The sequence below is a fragment of the Pseudophryne corroboree genome, chromosome 2, assembly GCF_028390025.1.
Source record: "Pseudophryne corroboree isolate aPseCor3 chromosome 2, aPseCor3.hap2, whole genome shotgun sequence".
NCBI classification, from domain to species: Eukaryota; Metazoa; Chordata; class Amphibia; order Anura; family Myobatrachidae; genus Pseudophryne; species Pseudophryne corroboree.
This window is the reverse complement of record NC_086445.1, coordinates 631260342-631283275: the sequence shown is the minus strand read 5'-3', so window position 1 is coordinate 631283275 and position 22934 is coordinate 631260342. Positions and strand designations below refer to the sequence as shown.

The window sequence follows — 22934 nt, the reverse complement described above, 5'->3', positions numbered from 1 at the left end:
CGGCATCGCAACAAAAGATAGACTGTGCAGGCAAGTCAATCCTTGCTAGATCGGTGTACTATCTAGTTCATCTCACATGTCAATGACATCTCACATAAGCCAAGATCGTAAGCACACATAGTCCATATCTCAAGAAAAGTTAGTCAAAATCTGTGCTATCTGGGCTCCGGGGAGTTCAAGGGAAATCACAAGTGAAAATCGGGCATAGCAAGGATCTCACCGTGTGACCTGGATGTATTGCAAGTGAAGCAGATTGTAGCATGGGCAAAGCTGAGTAAAATGACAGCATTCAGGATTTCCAATGTGAGAACTAGGTATATAGGAGCAGGAACTGGGCAATGACTCCCAATGAGGGTCAACACTGCATTAATTCACCATCACCTCCTCCTAAAGGACACATTCCCATCTATGCACCGGGTCATTACAGTAGGTGATGGCTATTCATTAACTGGGGGAGAACTAAAGTCCCAGCATAACCTGACTTGTCTACCACTGCTTGCTGGGACTTGTAGTGAAGCACAGCCAGAGCACCCAGTGTAGTGCACAAGCCTGTAATAGGGCTTAATCACCCGTCCCTCTCCTGCACACCCAAGTTACCCCATTACCACCTCCATCACTAAAGTCTTTCTGTATTAGATCATGGGGATGGCTGCACACAGGGCAAATCAAGTCATGATAGTGCCCTAGAGATCACTGGCAGGGTCTTAGCAGAAGAGGCGGCATGATGCCGATGAGTAGATAGGAACCAAAGCAGGAAGAAGAAGTAACATGGAGCGAAAAGATATGTCTAGGAGTCTCTGACAACTGTTGTTCTGTCAGGTATAGATCTATGAAAACAAAGATGAGAAAAGGCCATCCTTTAGTGTAGTAATTAAAGTACACATCCACTACTAATTTAAGTATCTGACATAGTACACACGTACCATAAAATACATTCAGTTAAAATCATTAGTATAACTCAGTGGCTATCCAGTTTCAGGAGACAACGTCTGATACCAAAATGTATTCAGAGTTATCAAAATATATACAGGGTAATTCTGTTTAAAAAAAAAAAAAGTGACTTCTGTTACAGTAAAAAAAAATGCGTTTGTACATTTGAATACTTGAAAAAGTAATATATATAGCGTAATACTGTATGTATCACCAGGTTCAATACAGGAGGTCAAGATGGACCGTGCATGTCAACCTGTTTATAGGTATAATACTTGCACTGTAAAAATTCTCTAAGTCTCATTACACCCATGTCAGGATCACTATGCTGGCTTTATCAGGTCCACAAGCTTGCTGTCCACATAATGAGTGTCAAACTCCTGACTGTATCACTTATATATGTGCCTGTGTGCCAAATAAACTCCTTAATTTCTGCCACTTACAGATGTGTCCTCATCTGGCCTCAATACGCCACTAACAGGAGATGCCTGGCAGGAGTGAGCTGACAAGTCCCCGTGTAACTCTGCAAGCTTTGGCTGTCTTTTTTTCCGAATATGTATCTTGGCCCTCATTCCGAGTTGTTCGCTCGGTATTTTTCATCGCATCGCAATGAAAATCCGCTTAGTACGCATGCGCAATGTTCGCACTGCGACTGCGCCAAGTAACTTTGCTATGTAGAAAGTAATTTTACTCACGGCTTTTTCATCGCTCCGGCGAACGTAATGTGATTGACAGGAAATGGGTGTTACTGGGCGGAAACACGGCGTTTCAGGGGCGTGTGGCTGAAAACGCTACCGTTTCCGGAAAAAACGCAGGAGTGGCCGGAGAAACGGTGGGAGTGCCTGGGCGAACGCTGGGTGTGTTTGTGACGTCAACCAGGAACGACAAGCACTGAACTGATCGCACAGGCAGAGTAAGTCTGAAGCTACTCTGAAACTGCTAAGTAGTTAGTAATCGCAATATTGCGAATACATCGGTCGCAATTTTAAGAAGCTAAGATTCACTCCCAGTAGGCGGCGGCTTAGCGTGTGTAACTCTGCTAAATTCGCCTTGCGACCGATCAACTCGGAATGAGGGCCCTTATTCACAACACAATGCAGCTAGGATCAATTGGGAAATATACAAATAAAATACTAATAATGGTATTATTAATAACAATACTATTAAAATTTTTTAGGATCAATTGGGAGACTGTGTGTAACGGAGTCTGTATATAAAGCAAACATTTACAGACATGGAAAAAAAGCCATGGCCGCTGCATTATAGCACTTTGTATGCAGATTTAGAGAGACAGTCTGCGTTTTGGGAAAAAAAAAGACTAAAAAAGATGCCCAACACTAGCAGAGTCTCGCAGGACCTGGCTAACCCAAGAGGGGCTGTGTGGCGTGACTGCAGCAAAGTTGTATGAAGACACATCTGTGTTGCCAACAGAACAAAACTATCTACAGTGGTATGTTAGACCATTTATTAACACATATATTAAACATGGGAAGGTATAGTACATAAATTTAAAAAGTGAGTCATGCTTATCACTAGTACAGTATTTTGGCTGGAACCTTGCAGCATAAAGATGATCCCATGTACAGAGAGGAGGAAGGGTCCTAGTGTGTGCTCCAATGTGTTTTTTTCCAGTCACCATTTCAGGATTTAATCATGAAGATTATAGCAGACTAGAAAATCCATGATCCTGTCAGCCACCCTATGGGACCAACTGGACCATGGAGTATAGAAGCTCATTTAGGATTCTGACACTTTAAATAGGATTTTAATACCTACCGGTAAATCCTATTCTCTTAGTCCGTAGAGGATGCTGGGGACACTACAAGAACCATGGGGTATAGACGGGATCCGCAGGAGACATGGGCACTTTAAGACTTTAAAAGGGGTGTGAACTGGCTCCTCCCTCTATGCCCCGCCTCCAGATTCCAGTTATAGGAACTGTGCCCAGGAAGACGGACATTTCGAGGAAAAAGGATTTATTTTGATTTAAACTAAGGTGAGATATACACCAGCTCACACCTCAAACATGCCGTAAAACATGGCATTTAACCCAACGCATGCAACGGCATGACTAATGACAGCAACAGGCCGACTATAAACGCAACACAACACGTGTGTAACCATAACCAATACCTGCAGATACAGAACGCACTGGGATGGGCGCCCAGCATCCTCTACGGACTAAGAGAAAAGGATTTACCGGTAGGTATTAAAATCCTATTTTCTCCTTACATCCTAGAGGATGCTGGGGACACTTCAAGAACCATGGGGTTTATACCAAAGCTCAAGAACGGGCAGGAGAGTGTGGATGACTCTGCAGCACCGATTGACCAAATAAGAGGTCTTCCTTAGCCAGGGTATCAAACTTGTAAAACTTTGCAAAAGTGTTTGAACCCGACCAAGTAGCTGCTCGGCAAAGCTGTAATGCCGAGACCCCCTGGGCAGCCGCCCATGATGAGCCCACCTTTCTGGTAGAATGGGCCTTCACCGATTTCGGTAACGGCAATCTAGCCGTAGAATGAGCTTGCCGAATTGTATTACAGATCCAGCGTGCAATAGTCTGCTTGGAAGCAGGAGCCCCAGTCTTGTTGGGATCATACAGGACAAACAGAGCCTCCGTTTTCCTAATCTTAGCCGTTCTGGCTACATAAATTTTCAAAGCTCTGACCACATCTAGAGACTTCGATTCCTCAATGGCGTCAGTAGCCACTGGCACCACAATAGGTTGGTTCATGTGAAACAATGACACCACTTTAGGCAGAAATTGCTGACGAGTTCTCAACTCCGCTCTATCTTCATGGAAGATCAAATAGGGGCTCTTGTGAGACAAAGCCGCCAATTCAGACACCCGCCTTGCAGAGGCCAAGGCCAACAGCATGATCACTTTCCAAGTGACGAATTTCAACTCTACCTTACGTAAAGGTTCAAACCAATGAGATTGCAGGAACTGCAACACCACGTTAAGATCCCACGGTGCCACCGGGGGCACAAAGGGAGGCTGGATGTGCAGCACGCCTTTCACGAAAGTCTGAACTTCCGGAAGGGAAGCCAAATCTTTTTGAAAGAAAATTGACAAAGCCGAAATTTGTACTTTAGTTAAGCCTAACTTTAGGCCCGCATCCACCCCTGCTTGCAGAAAATGGAGAATACGGCCCAACTGAAATTCTTCCGTAGGACCCTCCTTGGATTCACACCAAGACACATATTTCCTCCAAATACGGTGATAATGTTTCGCCGTTACCTCTTTTCTAGCCTGAAGCAGTGTGGGAATTACTTCACCGGGAATACCCTTTCGGGCTAGGATCCTGCATTCAACCTCCAAGCCGTCAAACGAAGCCGTGGTAAGTCTTGGTACACGCACGGCCCCTGCTGTAAGAGATCGTCTCGTAGAGGAAGAGGCCAGGGATCTCCTATGAGTAATTCCTGAAGATCTGGATACCAGGCCCTCCTTGGCCAGTCTGGAACAATGAGGATTGCATGAACCCTTGTTCTTCTTATGATCTTTAACACTTTTGGAATAAGTGGAATCGGAGGGAACACATATATCGACTGAAACACCCACGGTGTCACTAGGGCGTCCACTGCTATTGCTTGAGGGTCCCTCGACCTGGAACAATATCTCGGAAGTTTCTTGTTAAGGCGAGACGCCATCATGTCTATTTGAGGAATTCCCCAACGACTTGTCACTTCTGCAAAGACCTCTTGATGAAGACCCCACTCTCCAGGATGGAGATCGTGTCTGCTGAGGAAGTCTGCTTCCCAGTTGTCCACACCCGGAATGAAGGCTGCTGACAGAGCGCTTACATGCCTTTCCACCCAGCGGAAAACTTTTGTGGCTTCTGCCATTGCCGCTCTGCTCTTCGTTCCGCCTTGACGGTTTACGTACGCCACTGCTGTTACGTTGTCCGACTGAATCAAGACGGGCAGATCGCAAAGAAGATGTTCCGCTTGTAGAAGGCCGTTGTAAATGGCCCTTAATTCCAGAATGTTTATGTGCAGACAAGCTTCCTGGCTTGACCATTTTCCCTGGAAATTTCCCCCCTGTGTGACTGCACCCCAGCCTCGGAGACTCGCATCCGTGGTCACCAGGATCCAGTCCCGGATCCCGAATCTGCGTCCCTCTAGGAGGTGAGAGCTGTGCAGCCACCACAGGAGTGAGATTCTGGTCTTGGAAGACAGGATTATCTGTCGGTGCACGTGCAGATGGGATCCGGACCATTTGTCCAACAGGTCCCACTCAAACACTCTGGCATGGAATCTGCAAAACTGAATGGCCTCGTAGGCCGCCACCATCTTCCCTAGCAACAGAGTGCATTGATGAATTGACACTCTTGCCGGCTTCAGAATCTGTTTGACCAGGTTCTGAATTTCCAGAGCCTTTTCCACTGGAAGAAAAACTCTCTGTAATTCCGTGTCCACAATCATACCCAAGAACGACAGCCTTGTCGTCGGAACCAACTGTGATTTTGGCAAGTTCAGGAGCCAACCATGTTGTTGCAGAATTGTCAGGGAGAGCGATATGCTCTGCAGTAATTGCACCTTGGACCTCGCTTTTATCAGGAGATCGTCCAAGTACGGGATAACTGTGACTCCTTGCTTGCGCAGGAGAACCATCATTTCCGCCATAACTTTGGTGAAAACCATCGGAGCTGTGGACAAACCAAACGGCAACATCTGAAATTGGTAATGACAATCCTGAACGGCAAATCTCAGGTAAGCCTGATGTGGAGGATATATGGGAACGTGTAAGTAGGCATCCTTTATGTCGACCCAAAATTATAAAATCCCCTTCCTCCAGACTGGAGATCACTGCTCGGAGAGACTCCATCTTGAATTTGAATTTTTTTAGATAGAAATTGAGGGATTTTAAGTTCAGAATAGGTCTGACCGAACCGTCCGGCTTCGGGACCACAAACAGGCTCGAATAAAAGCCTTCTCCCTGTTGTGACGGGGGCACCGTGACAATGACTTGATTTTGACATAGCTTTTGTATAGCACCGCATACCACCTCCCTGTCCGGAAGAGAAACTGGTAAGGCGGATTTGAAAAATCGTCGAGGGTGCACGTCTTGAAATTCCAGCTTGTACCCTTGGGACACTATTTCTAATACCCATGGGTCTAGGTCCGAACGAACCCAGAAATGACTGAAGAGTCGGAGTCGTGCCCCCACTGGTGCGGACTCCCGCAGAGGAGTCCCAGCGTCATGCGGTGGATTTGGTAGAAACCGGAGAGGACTTCTGCTCTTGGGAACCTGCCACAGCCGGTGACCTTTTTCCCTTTCCTCTTGAAGGAATGAAGACCCTCGTCCTCTTTTGTATTTATTGGGCCGAAAGGACTGCATCTGATAGTGGTGCGTTTTCTTTTGTTGTGCAGGAACATAATGTAAAAAGGATGACTTACCCGCGGTAGCCGTAGATACCAGGTCAGCGAGGCAGTCACCAAACAAGACACCACCTTTATACGGCAGAGACTCCATAGCCTTCTTAGAGTCAGCGTCAGCATTCCATTGATGAATCTACAATGCTCTCCTAGCTGAGACTGCCATAGCATTGGCCCTTGATCCCAAAAGGCCAATGTCCCTCGCAGTTTCCTTAAGGTAGGCTGCAGCATCCCTGATATGACCCAGTGTCAAAAGAATGCTATCCCTATCCAGGGTATCTAACTCAGATGACAAGTTATCTGCCCACTTTTCAATAGCGCTACACACCCATGCCGAGGCAACGGCAGGTCTGAGTAGCGTACCCGTAGTGACATAAATGGATTTCAATGTATTTTCCTGCTTACGATCCACAGGTTCCTTTAGGGCTGCCGTGTCAGGAGACAGAAGCGCCACCTTTTTGGACTGCCGTGATAGAGCTTTGTCCACATTGGTGACTCCCACTTTTCCCTATCCCCAGAGGGGAACGGATATGCCACCGGAATTCTCTTGGGAATCTGAAACTTCTTGTCAGGATTTTCCCAAACCTTTTCAAAAAGAGCGTTTAGTTCATGAGGAAGGGAACGTTACCTCATGTTTCTTTCCTTTAAACATACAGACCCTTGTAACAGGAACAGCGGGGTCCTCCGTGATATGTAACACGTCTTATCGCCACAATCATGTACTGAATGCTTTTAGCCAGTTTTGGATTTAATCTGGCATCACTAAAGTCGACACTGGAGTCAGAGTCCGTGTCGGTATCTGTATCTGCTATCTGGGTAAAAGAACGCTTTTGTGACCCCGAGGGGGTCTGAACTTGTGACAACACATCCTCCATGGATTTCTTCCATGCCTGGGTCTGCGACTCAGACTTATCTAATCTCTTATTTAATAGAGCCACATTCGCATTCAAAGCACTCAAAACATTTACCCAATCAGGCGTCGGCGATGCCGACAGGGTCACTCCCACAGTCGTTTCTTTCCCTAATCCAGTCTCCTGGGAAGAGCACTCAGCCTCAGACATGCCGACACACGTGTACCGACACCACAAACACATTGGGCATATAGGGGACAAACCCACAGTAAAGAGAAACACAGATGGAGTGTGCCAGCTCACAACCCAGCGCCTATCCCGGTTCTGAAACTTTTATATAATGCCTCAGACCTGTTAGCGCTTTTATATAATAAATCCAGCACCAAATTAACTGTGCCCCCCCCCCCTCCTGTTCTGTACCCTGTTACTTGATACAGCAGTGTTGAGGAAGGACCAGCATCTCTGCAGCTCTGTGAAGAAAAAATGGCGCTGATGAGAGATGAGGGCTAAGCCACGCCCCCTTAATGGAGCGCTTCAGCCCCGCAATTTTTTTAATTATTTATACTGGCGGGGGTCCGGATTCAGTGCCTAGGCACTTAAATACCACATAGCCAGTCTTAACATGAGGATTTTATGCTGCCCAGAGCGCCCCCACCCCCCCACGCCCTGCACCCTGTAGTGCCGCTGCGTGTGTGGGAGCATGGCGCGTAGCACGGCCGCTGTGCGTTACCTCAAAGCCGTCACTGAAGTCTTCTGATCTTCTTCTACTCACCCGTCTTCTGACTTCTGGCTCTGTAAGGGGGGTGGCGGCGGTCTCCGGGAACGAGCATCTAGGCGTACCTAGCGTTCAGACCCTTAGGAGCTAATGGTGTCCTATAGCCTAAGAAGCAGAGCCTTGAAACTCACCGAAGTAGGTCTGCTTCTCTCCCCTCAGTCCCACGATGCAGGGACCCTATTGCCAGCAGGTCTCCCTGAAAATAATAAACCTAACAAAAGTCTTTTTTCAGAAAAACTCAGGAGAGCTCCTCAGTGTGCATCCAGTCTCACTGGGCACAGATTCTAAACTGGAGTCTGGAGGAGCGGCATAGAGGGAGGAGCCAGTTCACACCCCTTTTAAAGTCTTAAAGTGCCCATGTCTCCTGCGGATTCCGTCTATACCCCATGGTTCTTGAAGTGTCCCCAGCATCCTCTAGGACGTAAGGAGAAAAAATATTTACCATGTATTTTGCTCCTCCCTCCACTTTCCATAGGAAATGCTGATGATGCCTGTACTTTTACTGAGTTGCATTTTTCATCTTTTAAATTTCTCTAAGCGGTTATTTGAATTTTTGTGGGAGACTCTTCCTTAGCGCCAGTTTGTGACCAAGGCCCCATGCAATGTCGCCATTTCATCAGGTGATGCAGCAGTGCCAGACTTGGGGTTTATCTAAAAGTTAAGATAATCGCTCTTCTGGTTTTGTTATGGGGAGAATGAGTCAAGCTTCAATCATCCTCTGGAGAACTTACTGGGTTGCAACCTAGGGAAGGAGGCCCCACACTATTAGGTGGCCGGCCTTCTGGGGACAGAGGCTGAGTACATGCTGAACCACTGGGGGAAGGTGTGTAGGTCCCAGAAAGCTTGGTGCTGCCTATTCATTTGCAGGCTTTTAGTGCAGAAGCTGAAGCTCAGCCATAGAAAGGCAGTCTAACAGCTCCCTTTCCCTTCTTTTCTCAGTATCCCCTGCTGCAGGGAAGTGTTTCTGTAACTGGACTGGAAATGCCTAGGTGTTAGTATGCACTGCAACTTCTGGTTTTTGCTTATCTGCGGTTGCAATGTCCACTTATTTGAAGATCCTACATCTGCCTTTATTTCTCTTTCATCCACTAGGGAGGGCACTGGAGAGACATTACACTGGGGTATGGACGGTAGCTACAGGGAGCTGGGCACTTTAAGAATTTAAAAGTGTGAAGGCTCCTCCCCCTCTATGCCCCATCAGTTTTAGAATTGTGCCGAGGGAGCTGTCGCATCTGGCTGGACTCCAGCCACTACTTAGTTTTTAGTCATTTCTTTTATTTTTCCATTACTATTAACCCCAGGAGGAGTTCCCTTCGCCACTTGATGAAAAGGGGGGTCCGGGTTTCCGGCGACCTGTCTAGCAGGGTAAGACCTTTCAGTGCCAAACTATAGAGGTGCTGCCAGCGTTCTTACAGCCCACCTCGTCTCCTGAGGTCTTCGGTTGGTGAGTGCACTAGCTCTTGCACTGTGTCGCGGTCCCCCACTGCCCGCAGCAAGCTTCCTCCCTTTCCTCAGGGACACTAGAAACTGCGTGGCTCAGTAATCCCGCTCTCTTGCGTTTCCACGCTGCCCGCAGCAAGGCCACTTGTTGACAGCGAGTACAGTGCGGCTCAGCGTTCCCGCTCGAGTCTCTTGCCTGTGCTGCTCACAAAAGAGTGCTGCTAGTACAGCGCAGCTCAGCACTAGCGCGATCCCGCGCCGCCTGAAAGTCTGAAACAAACCGAGCGGTCGATGAGAGGATGGCACAGGAGGAGTTCCCCACGCCGCTTGTTGAGAAGCGTCCTGCCGAGCAGGTAAAGAACTTTCAGCGCCTATCTATAGAGGTGCTGTCAGTGTTCTCACAGCCCGAGTTCCCCTGATCTGTGCGGCATATACAGTTATTGAAGCCCAGCTGTAGCAATAGGGGGTGGAGCCCAAATAAGCGCACTTTCCTGCTTATAGTAGTGATAGAAAGCGTTCGTACCATCATGTAATCTAATGTTAGGGCTACATGTCAGTACACACAGGATCTGAGGATCAAGCTCAATCCTATTGAAATATACTGTGTGTGTGAGAGAGAGAAACAGCATTGCTTGGCTGTGTGATGCACTATTGCACAGGTTCTCAAACTCGGTCCTCAGGACCCCACACAGTGCATGTTTTGCAGGTCTCCTTACAGAATCACAAGTGAAATAATTTGCTCCACCTGTGGACCTTTTAAAATGTGTCAGTGAATAATGAATACACCTGTGCACTTGCTGGGTTACCTGCAAAACATGCACTGTGTGGGGTCCTGAGGACCGAGTTTGAGAACCACTGCACTATTGTGCCGGTAGAGACTAGATTCCCCTCTGTTTCAGTAACTGAAGAGGAACTAGACTATTTAGTATGAGCCTTCTATTTCCTCTTCTGTTTATGTACGTTTTTACGGAAGGGGAACTAGACACTATCAAAGTGGAGACTAGATCCCCCTCTGTTTCAGTAACTGAAGAGGAACTAGATTTCTCTGACGTCCTAGTGGATGCTGGGAACTCCGTAAGGACCATGGGGAATAGCGGCTCCGCAGGAGTCTGGGCACAACTAAAAGAAAGCTTTTAGACTACCTGGTGTGCACTGGCTCCTCCCACTATGACCCTCCTCCAAGCCTTAGTTAGATTTTTGTGCCCGGCCGAGCTGGATGCACACTAGGGGCTCTCCTGAGCTCTTAGAAAGAAAGTATATTTTAGGTTTTTTATTTTACAGTGAGACCTGCTGGCAACAGGCTCACTGCAACGAGGGACTAAGGGGAGAAGAAGCGAACCTACCTGCTTGCAGCTAGCTTGGGCTTCTTAGGCTACTGGACACCATTAGCTCCAGAGGGATCGACCGCATGGAACTGGCCTTGGTGTTCGGTCCCGGAGCCGCGCCGCCGTCCCCCTTACAGAGCCAGAAGCAAGAAGAAGTCCGGAAAATCGGCGGCATGAAGACTTCTGTCTTCACCAAGATAGCGCACAGCACTGCAGCTGTGCGCCATTGCTCCTCATACACACTTCACACTCCGGTCACTGAGGGTGCAGGGCGCTGGGGGGGGGGGGCGCCCTGAGCAGCAATAAAAACACCTTGGCTGGCAAAACAATCACAATATATAGCCCCAGAGGCTATATATGTGATAATTACCCCTGCCAGAATCCTTAAAAAAGCGGGAGAAAAGTCCGCGAAAAAGGGGCGGAGCTATCTCCCTCAGCACACTGGCGCCATTTCTCCCTCACAGTTCCGCTGGAAGAAAGCTCCCTGGCTCTCCCCTGCAGTCTACACTACAGAAAAGGGTAAAAAAGAGAGGGGGGGTCACTAAATTTAGGCGCAGTAAATATTATAGCAGCTATAGGGGACATAATTCAGTTAGTCCCTGCATTATATAGCGCTCTGGTGTGTGCTGGCATACTCTCTCTCTGTCTCCCCAAAGGGCTTCTGTGGGGTCCTGTCCTCTGTTAGAGCATTCCCGGTGTGTGTGCGGTGTGTCGGTACGGCTGTGTCGACATGTTTGATGAGGAAAATTATGTGGAGGTGGAGCAGATGCCTATAGAAGTGATGTCACCCCCTGCGGGGCAGACACCAGAGTGGATGGTTTTATGGAAGGAATTACGTGCAAGTGTCGACTCCTTACACAAAAAATTTGACGACATGCCAAATGCGGGACAGCCGGCTTCTCAGCTCGTGCCTGCCCAGGTGTCTCAAAGGCCATCAGGGGCTCTAAAACGCCCGCTACCTCAGATGGCAGACGCAGATGTCGACACGGATACTGATACCAGTGTCGACGACGATGAGTCTAATCTAATGTCCACTAGGGCCATTCGTTGCATGATTGAGGCTATGAAGGAGGTATTACACATTTCGGATATAAACCCAGGTACCACTAAAAAGGGTATTATGTTTGGGGAGAAAAAACTACCCGTAGTTTTTCCCCCATCTGAAGAATTAAATGAAGTGTGTGAAGAAGCGTGGGCTTTCCCCGATAAAAGATTGGTAATCCCTAAAAAATTACTAATGGCATTTCCTTTCCCGCCCGAGGATAGGGCACGTTGGGAAACACCTCCTAGGGTGGATAAAGCGCTTACACGTTTGTCTAAAAAGGTGGCACTTCCGTCTCCGGATACGGCCGCCCTAAAGGAGCCTGCGGATAGAAAGCAGGAGGCGATCCTGAAGTCTGTATATACACACTCAGGCATTATACTTAGACCAGCTATTGCGTCAGCATGGATGTGCAGTGCTGCCGCTGCATGGTCAGATTCCCTGTCAGAAAATATTGACACCCTAGACAGGGACACTATTCTCCTAACCATAGAGCATATAAAAGACTCAGTCTTATACATGAGAGATGCACAGAGGGAGATTTGCCGGCTGGCATCTAAAATAAGTGCATTGTCCATTTCTGCTAGGAGAGGCTTATGGACTCGGCAGTGGACAGGGGATGCAGATTCCAAAAGGCACATGGAAGTTTTGCCTTATAAGGGTGAGGAGTTATTCGGGGATGGTCTCTCGGACCTAGTTTCCACAGCGACAGCTGGGAAGTCAGCATTTTTACCCCAGGTTCCCTCACAGCCTAAAAAAGCGCCGTTTTATCAGGTACAGTCCTTTCGGACCCAGAGAAACAGGCGAGGAAAAGGCGGGTCCTTTCTGTCCATATGGCGGAAATATGTTGCTTGGTGTGAGGCCAATAAGGCCCCAACAGAGGAATTTCAGCTGGGTCGATTTCTGCACTTCCTACAGGCAGGAGTGACTATGGGCCTAAAATTAGGCTCCATTAAGAGGCAGAGGTAGGGGAAAAAGGCTGCAACAAACAGCAGGTTCCCAGGAGCAAAAGTCCTCCCCCGCTTCTTCCAAGTCCACCGCATGACGGTGGGGCTCCACAGGCGGAGCCAGGTACGGTGGGGGGCCGCCTCAAAAATTTCAGCGATCAGTGGGCTCGCTCACAGGTGGATCCCTGGATCTTGCAAGTAGTATCTCAGGGGTACAAGCTGGAATTCGAGGCGTCTCCCCCCCGCCGTTTCCTCAAATCTATCTTGCCAACAACTCCCTCAGGCAGGGAGGCTGTGCTAGAGGCAATTCACAAGCTGTATTCCCAGCAGGTGATAGTCAGGGTGCCCCTACTTCAACAAGGACGGGGTTACTATTCCACACTGTTTGTGGTACCGAAACCGGACGGTTCGGTGAGACCCATTTTAAATTTGAAATCCTTGAACACATACATAAAAAAATTCAAGTTCAAGATGGAATCGCTCAGGGCGGTTATTGCAAGCCTGGACGAGGGGGATTACATGGTATCCCTGGACATCAAGGATGCTTACCTGCATGTCCCCATTTATCATCCTCACCAGGAGTACCTCAGATTTGCGGTACAAAATTGCCATTACCAATTCCAGACGCTGCCGTTTGGACTGTCCACGGCACCGAGGGTGTTTACCAAGGTAATGGCGGAAATGATGATACTCCTTCGAAAAAAGGGAGTTTTAATTATCCCGTACTTGGACGATCTCCTAATAAAGGCGAGATCCAGGGAGCAGTTGTTGGTAGGAGTAGCACTATCTCAGGAGGTGCTACACCAGCACGGTTGGATTCTGAATATTCCAAAGTCACAGCTGGTTCCGACGACACGTCTACTGTTCCTGGGAATGATTCTGGACACAGTCCAGAAAAAAGTGTTTCTCCCGGAGGAGAAAGCCAAGGAGCTGTCATCTCTAGTCAGAGACCTCCTGAAACCAAAACAGGTGTCGGTGCATCACTGCACGCGAGTCCTGGGAAAGATGGTGGCTTCTTACGAAGCAATTCCTTTCGGCAGGTTCCATGCCAGAATCTTTCAGTGGGACCTGTTGGACCAATGGTCCGGATCGCATCTTCAGATGCATCGGCTAATAACCCTGTCTCCAAGAACCAGGGTGTCTCTGCTGTGGTGGCTGCAGAGTGCTCATCTCCTAGAGGGCCGCAGATTCGGCATACAGGACTGGGTCCTGGTGACCACGGATGCCAGCCTTCGAGGCTGGGGGGCAGTCACACAGGGAAGAAACTTCCAAGGACTATGGTCGAGTCAGGAGACTTCCTTACACATAAATATTCTAGAACTAAGGGCCATTTACAATGCCCTAAGTCAGGCAAAACCCCTGCTTCTACACCAGCCGGTACTGATCCAGTCAGACAACATCACGGCGGTCGCCCATGTAAACCGACAGGGCGGCACAAGAAGCAGGACGGCAGTGGCAGAAGCCACAAGGATTCTCCGATGGGCGGAAAATCACGTGCTAGCACTGTCAGCAGTGTTCATTCCGGGAGTGGACAACTGGGAAGCAGACTTCCTCAGCAGGCACGACCTCCACCCGGGAGAGTGGGGACTTCATCCAGAAGTTTTCACACTGATTGTAAATCGTTGGGAACGGCCACAGGTGGACATGATGGCGTCCCGCCTAAACAAAAAACTGGAGAGATATTGCGCCAGGTCAAGGGACCCACAGGCGATAGCGGTGGACGCTCTAGTGACACCGTGGGTGTACCAGTCAGTTTGTGTTCCCTCCTCTGCCTCTCATACCAAAGGTACTGAGAATAATAAGAAAACGAGGAGTAAGGACAATACTCGTGGTTCCGGATTGGCCAAGAAGAGCTTGGTACCCGGAACTTCAAGAGATGATCTCAGAGGACCCATGGCCTCTGCCGCTCAGACAGGACCTGCTGCAGCAGGGGCCCTGTCTGTTCCAAGACTTACCGCGGCTGCATTTGACGGCATGGCGGTTGAACGCCGGATCCTAAAGGAAAAGGGCATTCCGGAGGATGTCATTCCTACGCTGATTAAAGCCAGGAAAGATGTAACTGTAAAACATTATCACCGCATATGGCGGAAATATGTTGCTTGGTGTGAGGCCAATAAGGCCCCAACAGAGGAATTTCAGCTGGGTCGATTTCTGCACTTCCTACAGGCAGGAGTGACTATGGGCCTAAAATTAGGCTCCATTAAGGTACAGATATCGGCTCTGTCGATTTTCTTCCAAAAAGAACTAGCTTCACTACCTGAAGTTCAGACATTTGTAAAAGGAGTGCTGCATATTCAGCCCCCCTTTGTGCCTCCAGTGGCACCCTGGGATCTCAACGTGGTGTTGAATTTCCTAAAATCACATTGGTTTGAGCCACTAAAGACCGTGGATCTAAAATATCTCACGTGGAAAGTGGTCATGTTATTGGCCTTGGCTTCGGCCAGGCGTGTATCAGAATTGGCGGCTTTGTCATTTAAAAGCCCTTATCTGATTTTCCATATGGATAGGGCAGAATTGAGGACTCGTCCCCAGTTTCTCCCTAAGGTGGTATCTGCTTTTCACTTGAACCAACCTATTGTAGTGCCTGCGGCTACTAGCGACTTGGAGGATTCCAAGTTACTGGACGTAGTCAGGGCCTTGAAAATTTATGTTTCCAGGACGGCTGGAGTCAGGAAAACTGACTCGCTATTTATCCTGTATGCACCCAACAAACTGGGTGCTCCTGCTTCTAAGCAGACTATTGCTCGCTGGATTTGTAGCACAATTCAGCTGGCGCATTCTGCGGCTGGACTGCCGCATCCTAAATCAGTAAAAGCCCATTCTACAAGAAGATGGGCTCATCTTGGGCGGCTGCCCGAGGGGTCTCGGCTTTACAACTTTGCCGATCTGCTACTTGGTCAGGGGCAAACACGTTTGCAAAATTCTACAAATTTGATACCCTGGCTGAGGAGGACATTGAGTTCTCTTATTCGGTGCTGCAGAGTCATCCGCACTCTCCCGCCCGTTTGGGAGCTTTGGTATAATCCCCATGGTCCTTACGGAGTTCCCAGCATCCACTAGGACGTCAGAGAAAATAAGAATTTACTCACCGGTAATTCTATTTCTCGTAGTCCGTAGTGGATGCTGGGCGCCCGTCCCAAGTGCGGATTGTCTGCAATACTTGTACATAGTTGTTGTTCACTAAAGGGTTATTGTTATGAGCCATCTGTTGAGAGGCTCAGTTAATTTTCATACTGTTAACTGGATATGGTATCACGAGTTATACGGTGTGATTGGTGTGGCTGGTATGAGTCTTACCCGGGATTCAAAATCCTTCCTTATTGTGTCAGCTCTTCCGGGCACAGTATCCTAACTGAGGCTTGGAGGAGGGTCATAGTGGGAGGAGCCAGTGCACACCAGGTAGTCTAAAAGCTTTCTTTTAGTTGTGCCCAGACTCCTGCGGAGCCGCTATTCCCCATGGTCCTTACGGAGTTCCCAGCATCCACTACGGACTACGAGAAATAGAATTACCGGTGAGTAAATTCTTATTTATTTATTATAAACCCTCTATTTCCCCTTCTGTTTATGTAAATTTTTGTTCCCCGCTGTTCAGATAGGTTATTTGTTTTTGTCTATGCACCAATGGACGCTCGCCACGCTTCGGGCTCGGTGTCTCGCTCCGCTCCGCTCGCCACAGGTTACTATTCCAAATAGTTTGTGACATGTCTTATGGGAAAGGTCCTCTCCACGAAGGGAAACTAGATGCTACCCTGTTGAAAAACGGACCGTCACATGGTCTGGTCACATGGACTGTGATGTCACCGGCTAACATTTACGGAAGGGGAACTAGACACTTCCCTATCTGCTCTCTCATTCACAGGAAACTGAGTACAGGCGCCATTTTCTGACATCTAGCATTCGAATCCTGAACAACAGTGCTGGCCTTCAAGGCGGATCCCCTGCACCTCCTAACGCTGCTTACCCTCTACTCTTGCGAGGCTATAAGTACACTGTAGTGTAGTTGGGGTTGGTGGTTTGGGAAATCTTATTAGAGGGTAGTGTCAGTCTCCCCCCTTCCCCCCCCCCCCTGTTCTACCTTAAAATGTCTTCTTGCTTCTCTGTTCTGTGTGTACACTCTGTGAGGCTGCCACAAAGGTTCTCCATAGGTGTGTGCTATGAATGTAATACAAGGCTAACTCGGGGACACATGGCGCTAATGCTGTGTGATTCCTATGCAACAGTTGGGGTCTCCAATGCCGGAAACTCCATGGAATATCTGCTTTTGTCAGTTTAATATCTGAACACCCCAAATCTGGGGAATATATATATAATATATATATAAGTGGTGGGCAACGATTAAAATTTCGAATCGCGATTAATCGCATGATTTTCTCAGATTAATCGCGATTAATCGCATTGTTATGCGCAAGATTCAATAATGAATTCAAAAGTAGTGTATTGCGCTCCTGATTGGCTGCCAGTACTCTAGTTCCGATTGGCTCGCTGGCGGCCACCAATACACTTGAAATGGCCCTGGCACTGTCACGGTCTCCATGGCTGCCCGCAGCTAACTACTGTATGCACCAACAGCTGGAAGGACGAAGAGAGCTGATTACAACTGCACAGTGCCAGGGCTGCCATCAGAAATGAAGGGGCCCGGGACTGACAAATGAGGCAGGGCCCCCCTCCCCACACAAACGCTGCCCCATTCCCAGTGGTGCAAGTAGAAAAAATGTCTTACGGGTGTGGCCAGTGCCAGGTATACATGCCCCCTAGTGCCAGATATGTCCCCAGTGCCAGATATCCCCCCAGTGCCAGATATCCCCCAGTGCCAGGTACACAAGTCCCCCCAGTGCCAGATATACTCCCAGTGCCAGGTATACATGCCCCCCCCCAGTGCCAGATATCTAAATTCTTAAGGGTACGCCGTACCCACCCGTTCCCGCATACTTGCACCGCTGCCCATTCCTCCCCCCTGCATTCTACAAAACTTACATTTTGAGGGGACCCGGGAGGCAGCAGCAAAGATCGGGACAGGGCCAGCTGCCTGCGAACCGCCAGGCAGCCACGGCATGGAGGAACAGAGCTGCAACGCTATTATTACTACAGAGCCTGCCGTGAGCCAATCGGAGGTCACGGGCCGGCAGCCAATCAGGAGCTGCCAAATGGCAGCTCCTGATTGGTTGCCGGTCCGTGACCTCCGATTGGCTCACGGACGGCATTGTAGTTAGAATAGCGCCGCGGCTTAGCCTCTGTCCTTCCAAGGCAGCTGCCGGTGCGCAGCGTTAAAATAATTGTCGCCCGTTAATTAGTTAACGCGATAATTTTTATTAAAAAAGCGGGAGAAGCCCGCCGCTGAAGGGGCGGGGCTATCTTCCTCAGCACAGCCAGCGCCATTTTTTCTTCACAGCTCCGCTGGAAGGACGCTCCCCAGACTCTCCACCTGCAGTATACACTACGGAAAGGGTAAAAAAGAGAGGGGGGGCACATAAATTTAGGCGCAGAATTGTGATAATAAGCAGCTATTGGGGGAAAAATTCACTTAGTATAGTGTAAATCCCTCTGTTATATAGCGCTCTGGTGTGTGCTGGCATACTCTCTCTCTGTCTCCCCAAAGGACTTTGTGGGGTCCTGTCCTCAGTCAGAGCATTCCCTGTGTGTGTGTGTGTGCGGTGTGTCGGTACGACTGTGTCGACATGTTTGATGAGGACGCTTACGTGGAGGCGGAGCAGGAGCCGTTAGTTGTGATGTCGCCCCCTGCGGGGCCGACACCAGAGTGGATGGATATGTGGAAGGTATTAACCGACAGTGTCAACTCCTTGCATAAAAGGTTCGATGACGTAACAGCTTTGGGACAGCCGGCGTCTCAGCCCGCGCCTGCCCAAGCGTCTCAGAGGCCATCAGGGGCTCAAAAACGCCCGTTACCTCAGATGGCAGACACAGATGTCGACACGGGGTCTGACTCCAGTGTCGACGAGGATGAGACAAATGTACAATCCACAAGGGCCATCCGATGCATAATTACGGCAATGAAAAATGTGTTGCACATTTCTGACATTAACCCGGTTACCACAAAAAAGGGTATTATGTTTGGGGAGAAAAAGCAGCCAGTAACTTTTCCCCCATCTGATGAGTTAAATGAATTGTGTGAAGAAGCATGGTGTTCCCCGGATAAGAAATTAGTGATTTCTAAGCGGTTACTAATGGCGTACCCTTTCCCGCCAACGGATAGGTTACGCTGGGAGACATCCCCTAGGGTGGACAAGGCGCTCACACGCTTATCAAAAAAGGTGGCACTGCCGTCTCAGGATACGGCCGCCTTAAAGGAGCCCGCAGATAGAAAGCAGGAGGCTATCCTGAAGTCTGTGTATACACACTCAGGTACTATACTGCGACCTGCTATTGCTTCGGCATGGATGTGTAGTGCTGCAGCATGGTCTGATTCCCTGTCAGATAACATTGATTCCCTTGACAGGGATACTATTTTGCTAACCATAGAGCATATTAAGGACGTAGTCTTATATATGAGGGATGCACAGAGGGACATTTGCCGGCTGGCATCTAGAATTAATGCAATGTCCATTTCTGCCAGGAGAGTATTATGGACTCGGCAGTGGACAGGTGATGCTGATTCTAAAAGGCACATGGAAGTTTTGCCTTATAAGGGTGAGGAATTATTTGGGGACGGTCTCTCTGACCTCGTGTCCACAGCAACAGCTGGGAAGTCGACTTTTTTACCCCAGGTTCCCTCACAGCCTAAGAAAGCACAGTATTATCAAGTACAGTCCTTTCGGCCCCAGAAAGGCAAGCGGGTCAGAGGCGCGTCCTTTCTGCCCAGAGGCAGGGGTAGAGGGAAAAAGCTGCACCAGACAGCCAGTTCCCAGGAACAAAAATCCTGCCCTGCTTCCATTAAGTCCACCGCATGACGCTGGGGCTCCACAGGTGGAGCCAGGTGCGGTGGGGGCCCGTCTCCGGAACTTCAGCGACCAGTGGGTTCGCTCACAGGTGGATCTCTGGGTTCTACAAGTGGTATCTCAGGGATACAAGCTGGAGTTCGAGACGTCTCCCCCTCGCCGTTACCTCAAATCAGCCTTGCCAGCCACTCCCAAGGAAAGGGAGGTAGTACTGGCGGCAATTCACAAGCTGTACCTCCAGCAGGTGATAATCAAAGCTCCCCTCCTTCAACAGGGACGGGGTTACTATTCCACAATGTTTGTGATACCGAAACCAGACGGTTCGGTGAGACCCATTCTAAATTTGAAATCCTTGAACACTTATATAAGGAAGTTCAAGTTCAAAATGGAATCACTCAGGGCGGTTATTGCAAGCCTGGAAGAGGGGGATTTTATGGTATCACTGGACATCAAAGATGCTTACCTACATGTCCCCATTTACCCACCTCACCAGGAGTACCTCCGATTTGTGGTACAGGACTGCCATTGCCATTTCCAGACGTTGCCGTTTGGTCTGTCCACGGCACCGAGGGTATTTACCAAGGTAATGGCCGAAATGATGATACTCCTTTGAAGGAAGGGAGTTATAATTATCCCATACTTGGACGATCTCCTTATAAAGGCGAGGTCCATGGAGCAGTTGTTGGTCGGAGTAGCACTATCTCAGGAAGTGCTACAACAGCACGGCTGGATTCTGAATATCCCAAAGTCGCAGCTGGTTCCTACGACGCGTCTGCTGTTCTTGGGTATGATTCTGGACACAGAACAGAAGAAGGTGTTTCTCCCGGAGGAGAAGGCCAAGGAGTTGTCATCTCTGGTCAGAGACCTCCTGAAACCAAAACAGGTGTCGGTGCATCACTGCACGCGAGTCCTGGGAAAGATGGTAGCTTCTTACGAAGCAATTCCCTTCGGCAGGTTCCATGCAAGGATCTTTCAGTGGGATCTGTTAGACAAGTGGTTCGGATCGCATCTTCAGATGCATCGGTTGATCACCCTGTCCCCAAGGGCCAGGGTGTCTCTGCTGTGGTGGCTGCAGAGTGCTCATCTTCTCGAGGGCCGCAGATTCGGCATTCAGGACTGGGTCCTGGTGACCACGGATGCAAGCCTTCGAGGTTGGGGGGCAGTCACTCAGGGAAGAAACTTCCAAGGACAATGGTCGAGTCAGGAGACTTCCCTACACAAATATTCTGGAACTAAGGGCCATTTACAATGCCCTAAGTCAAGCAAAACCCCTGCTTCAAAACCAGCCGGTGCTGATTCTGTCAGACAACATCACAGCGGTTGCCCATGTAAACCGACAGGGCGGCACAAGAAGCAGGATGGCGATGGCAGAAGCCACAAGGATTCTCCGATGGGCGGAAAATCACGTGATAGCACTGTCAGCAGTGTTCATTCCGGGAGTGGACAACTGGGAAGCAGACTTCCTCAGCAGGCACGACCTCCACCCTGGAGAGTGGGGACTTCATCCAGAAGTCTTCCAGCTGATTGTAAATCGTTGGGAAAGGCCACAGGTGGACATGATGGCGTCCCGCCTCATGGCCTCTGCCGCTCCGACAGGACCTGCTACAGCAGGGGCCCTGTCTGTTCCAAGACTTACCGCGGCTGCGTTTGACGGCATGGCGGTTGAACGCCGGATCCTGATGGAAAAGGGCATTCCGGTTGAAGTCATTCCTACGCTGATAAAAGCTAGGAAGGATGTGACAGCAAAACATTATCACCGCATATGGCGAAAATATGTTGCGTGGTGTGAGGCTATGAAGGCCCCAACAGAGGAATTTCAGCTGGGTCGATTTCTGCACTTCCTACAGTCAGGAGTGACTATGGGCCTAAAATTGGGATCCATAAAAGTCCAGATTTCGGCCCTGTCTATTTTCTTTCAAAAAGAACTGGCTTCTCTGCCTGAAGTTCAGACGTTTGTTAAGGGTGTACTGTATATTCAGCCCCCTTTATGTGCCTCCAGTGGCACCGTGGAATCTCAACATAGTGTTGGATTTCCTAAAATCACATTGGTTTGAGCCACTTCAGACCGTGGAGTTGAAGTATCTCACGTGGAAAGTGGTCATGCTTTTGACCTTGGCTTCGGCTAGGCGTGTGTCAGAATTGGCGGCTTTGTCATGTAAAAGCCCTTATCTGATCTTCCATATGGACAGGGCAGAATTGAGGACTCGTCCCCAATTTCTCCCTAAGGTGGTATCAGCGTTTCATTTGAACCAACCTATTGTGGTGCCTGCGGCTACTCGGGACTTGGAGGATTCCAAATTGCCGGACGTAGTCCGGGCCCTAAAAATCTATGTCTCCAGGACGGCTAGAGTCAGAAAACTGACTCGCTGTTATCCTGCATGCACCCAACAAGCTGGGTGCTCCTGCTTCTAGGCAGACTATTGCTCGCTGGATCCGTAGCACGATTCAACTTGCACATTCTGCGGCTGGACTGCCGCATCCTAAATCGGTAAAAGCCCATTCCACAAGGAAGGTGGGCTCTTCTTGGGCGGCTGCCCAAGGGGTCTCGGCTTTACAACTTTGCCGAGCTGCTACCTGGTCGGGATCAAACACGTTTGCTAAATTCTACAAGTTTGATACCGTGGCTGAGGAGGACCTAGAGTTTGCTCATTCGGTGCTGCAGAGTCATCCGCACACTCCCGCCCGTTTGGGAGCTTTGGTATAATCCCCATGGTCCTTACGGAGTACCCAGCATCCACTTAGGACGTCAGAGAAAATAAGAATTTACTCACCGGTAATTCTATTTCTCGTAGTCCGTAGTGGATGTTGGGAGCCCGTCCCAAGTGCGGACTTCTGCAATACTTGTATATAGTTATTGCTTAACTATAGGGTTATTGTTCTGAGCCATCTGTTGAATGAGGCTGTTTTTGTTCATACTGTTAACTGGGTATAGTTATCACAAGTTGTACGGTGTTATTGGTGTGGCTGGTATGAGTCTTACCCTGGATTCCAAATTCTTTCCTAGTAATGTCAGCTCTTCCGGGCACAGTTTCCCTAACTGAGGTCTGGAGGAGGGGCATAGAGGGAGGAGCCAGTGCACACCAGATGTAGTACCTAATCTTTCTTTAAAGAGTGCCCTGTCTCCTGCGGAGCCCGTCTAATCCCCATGGTCCTTACGGAGTACCCAGCATCCACTACGGACTACGAGAAATAGAATTACCGGTGAGTAAATTCTATATCTATATATATATATATATATATATATATATATATATATCTATCTATCTATCTATCTATCTATCTATCTATCTATCTATCTATCTATCTATCTATCTATCTATCTATCTATCTATCTATCTATCTATCTATCTAT

General features: G+C 48.9%; 1 protein-coding gene across 6 annotated transcripts in view; it reads left to right on the top strand.

Annotated features, from left to right (window-relative positions):
• Positions 1–9116: 9116 nt before the first annotated feature.
• Positions 9117–22934, top strand: part of FANCE (FA complementation group E) — a 222615-nt gene continuing 208797 nt past the window's right edge. For 5 of the 6 annotated variants that reach the window (XM_063954876.1, XM_063954885.1, XM_063954883.1 and 2 more), the window contains exon 1: positions 9117–9728. In XM_063954876.1, coding sequence (XP_063810946.1) covers positions 9675–9728 — 54 coding nt within the window. In that variant the 5' untranslated portion in view covers positions 9117–9674. The remainder of the gene's footprint in view (positions 9729–22934) is intronic. The other variant, XM_063954875.1, reaches the window with a different exon arrangement.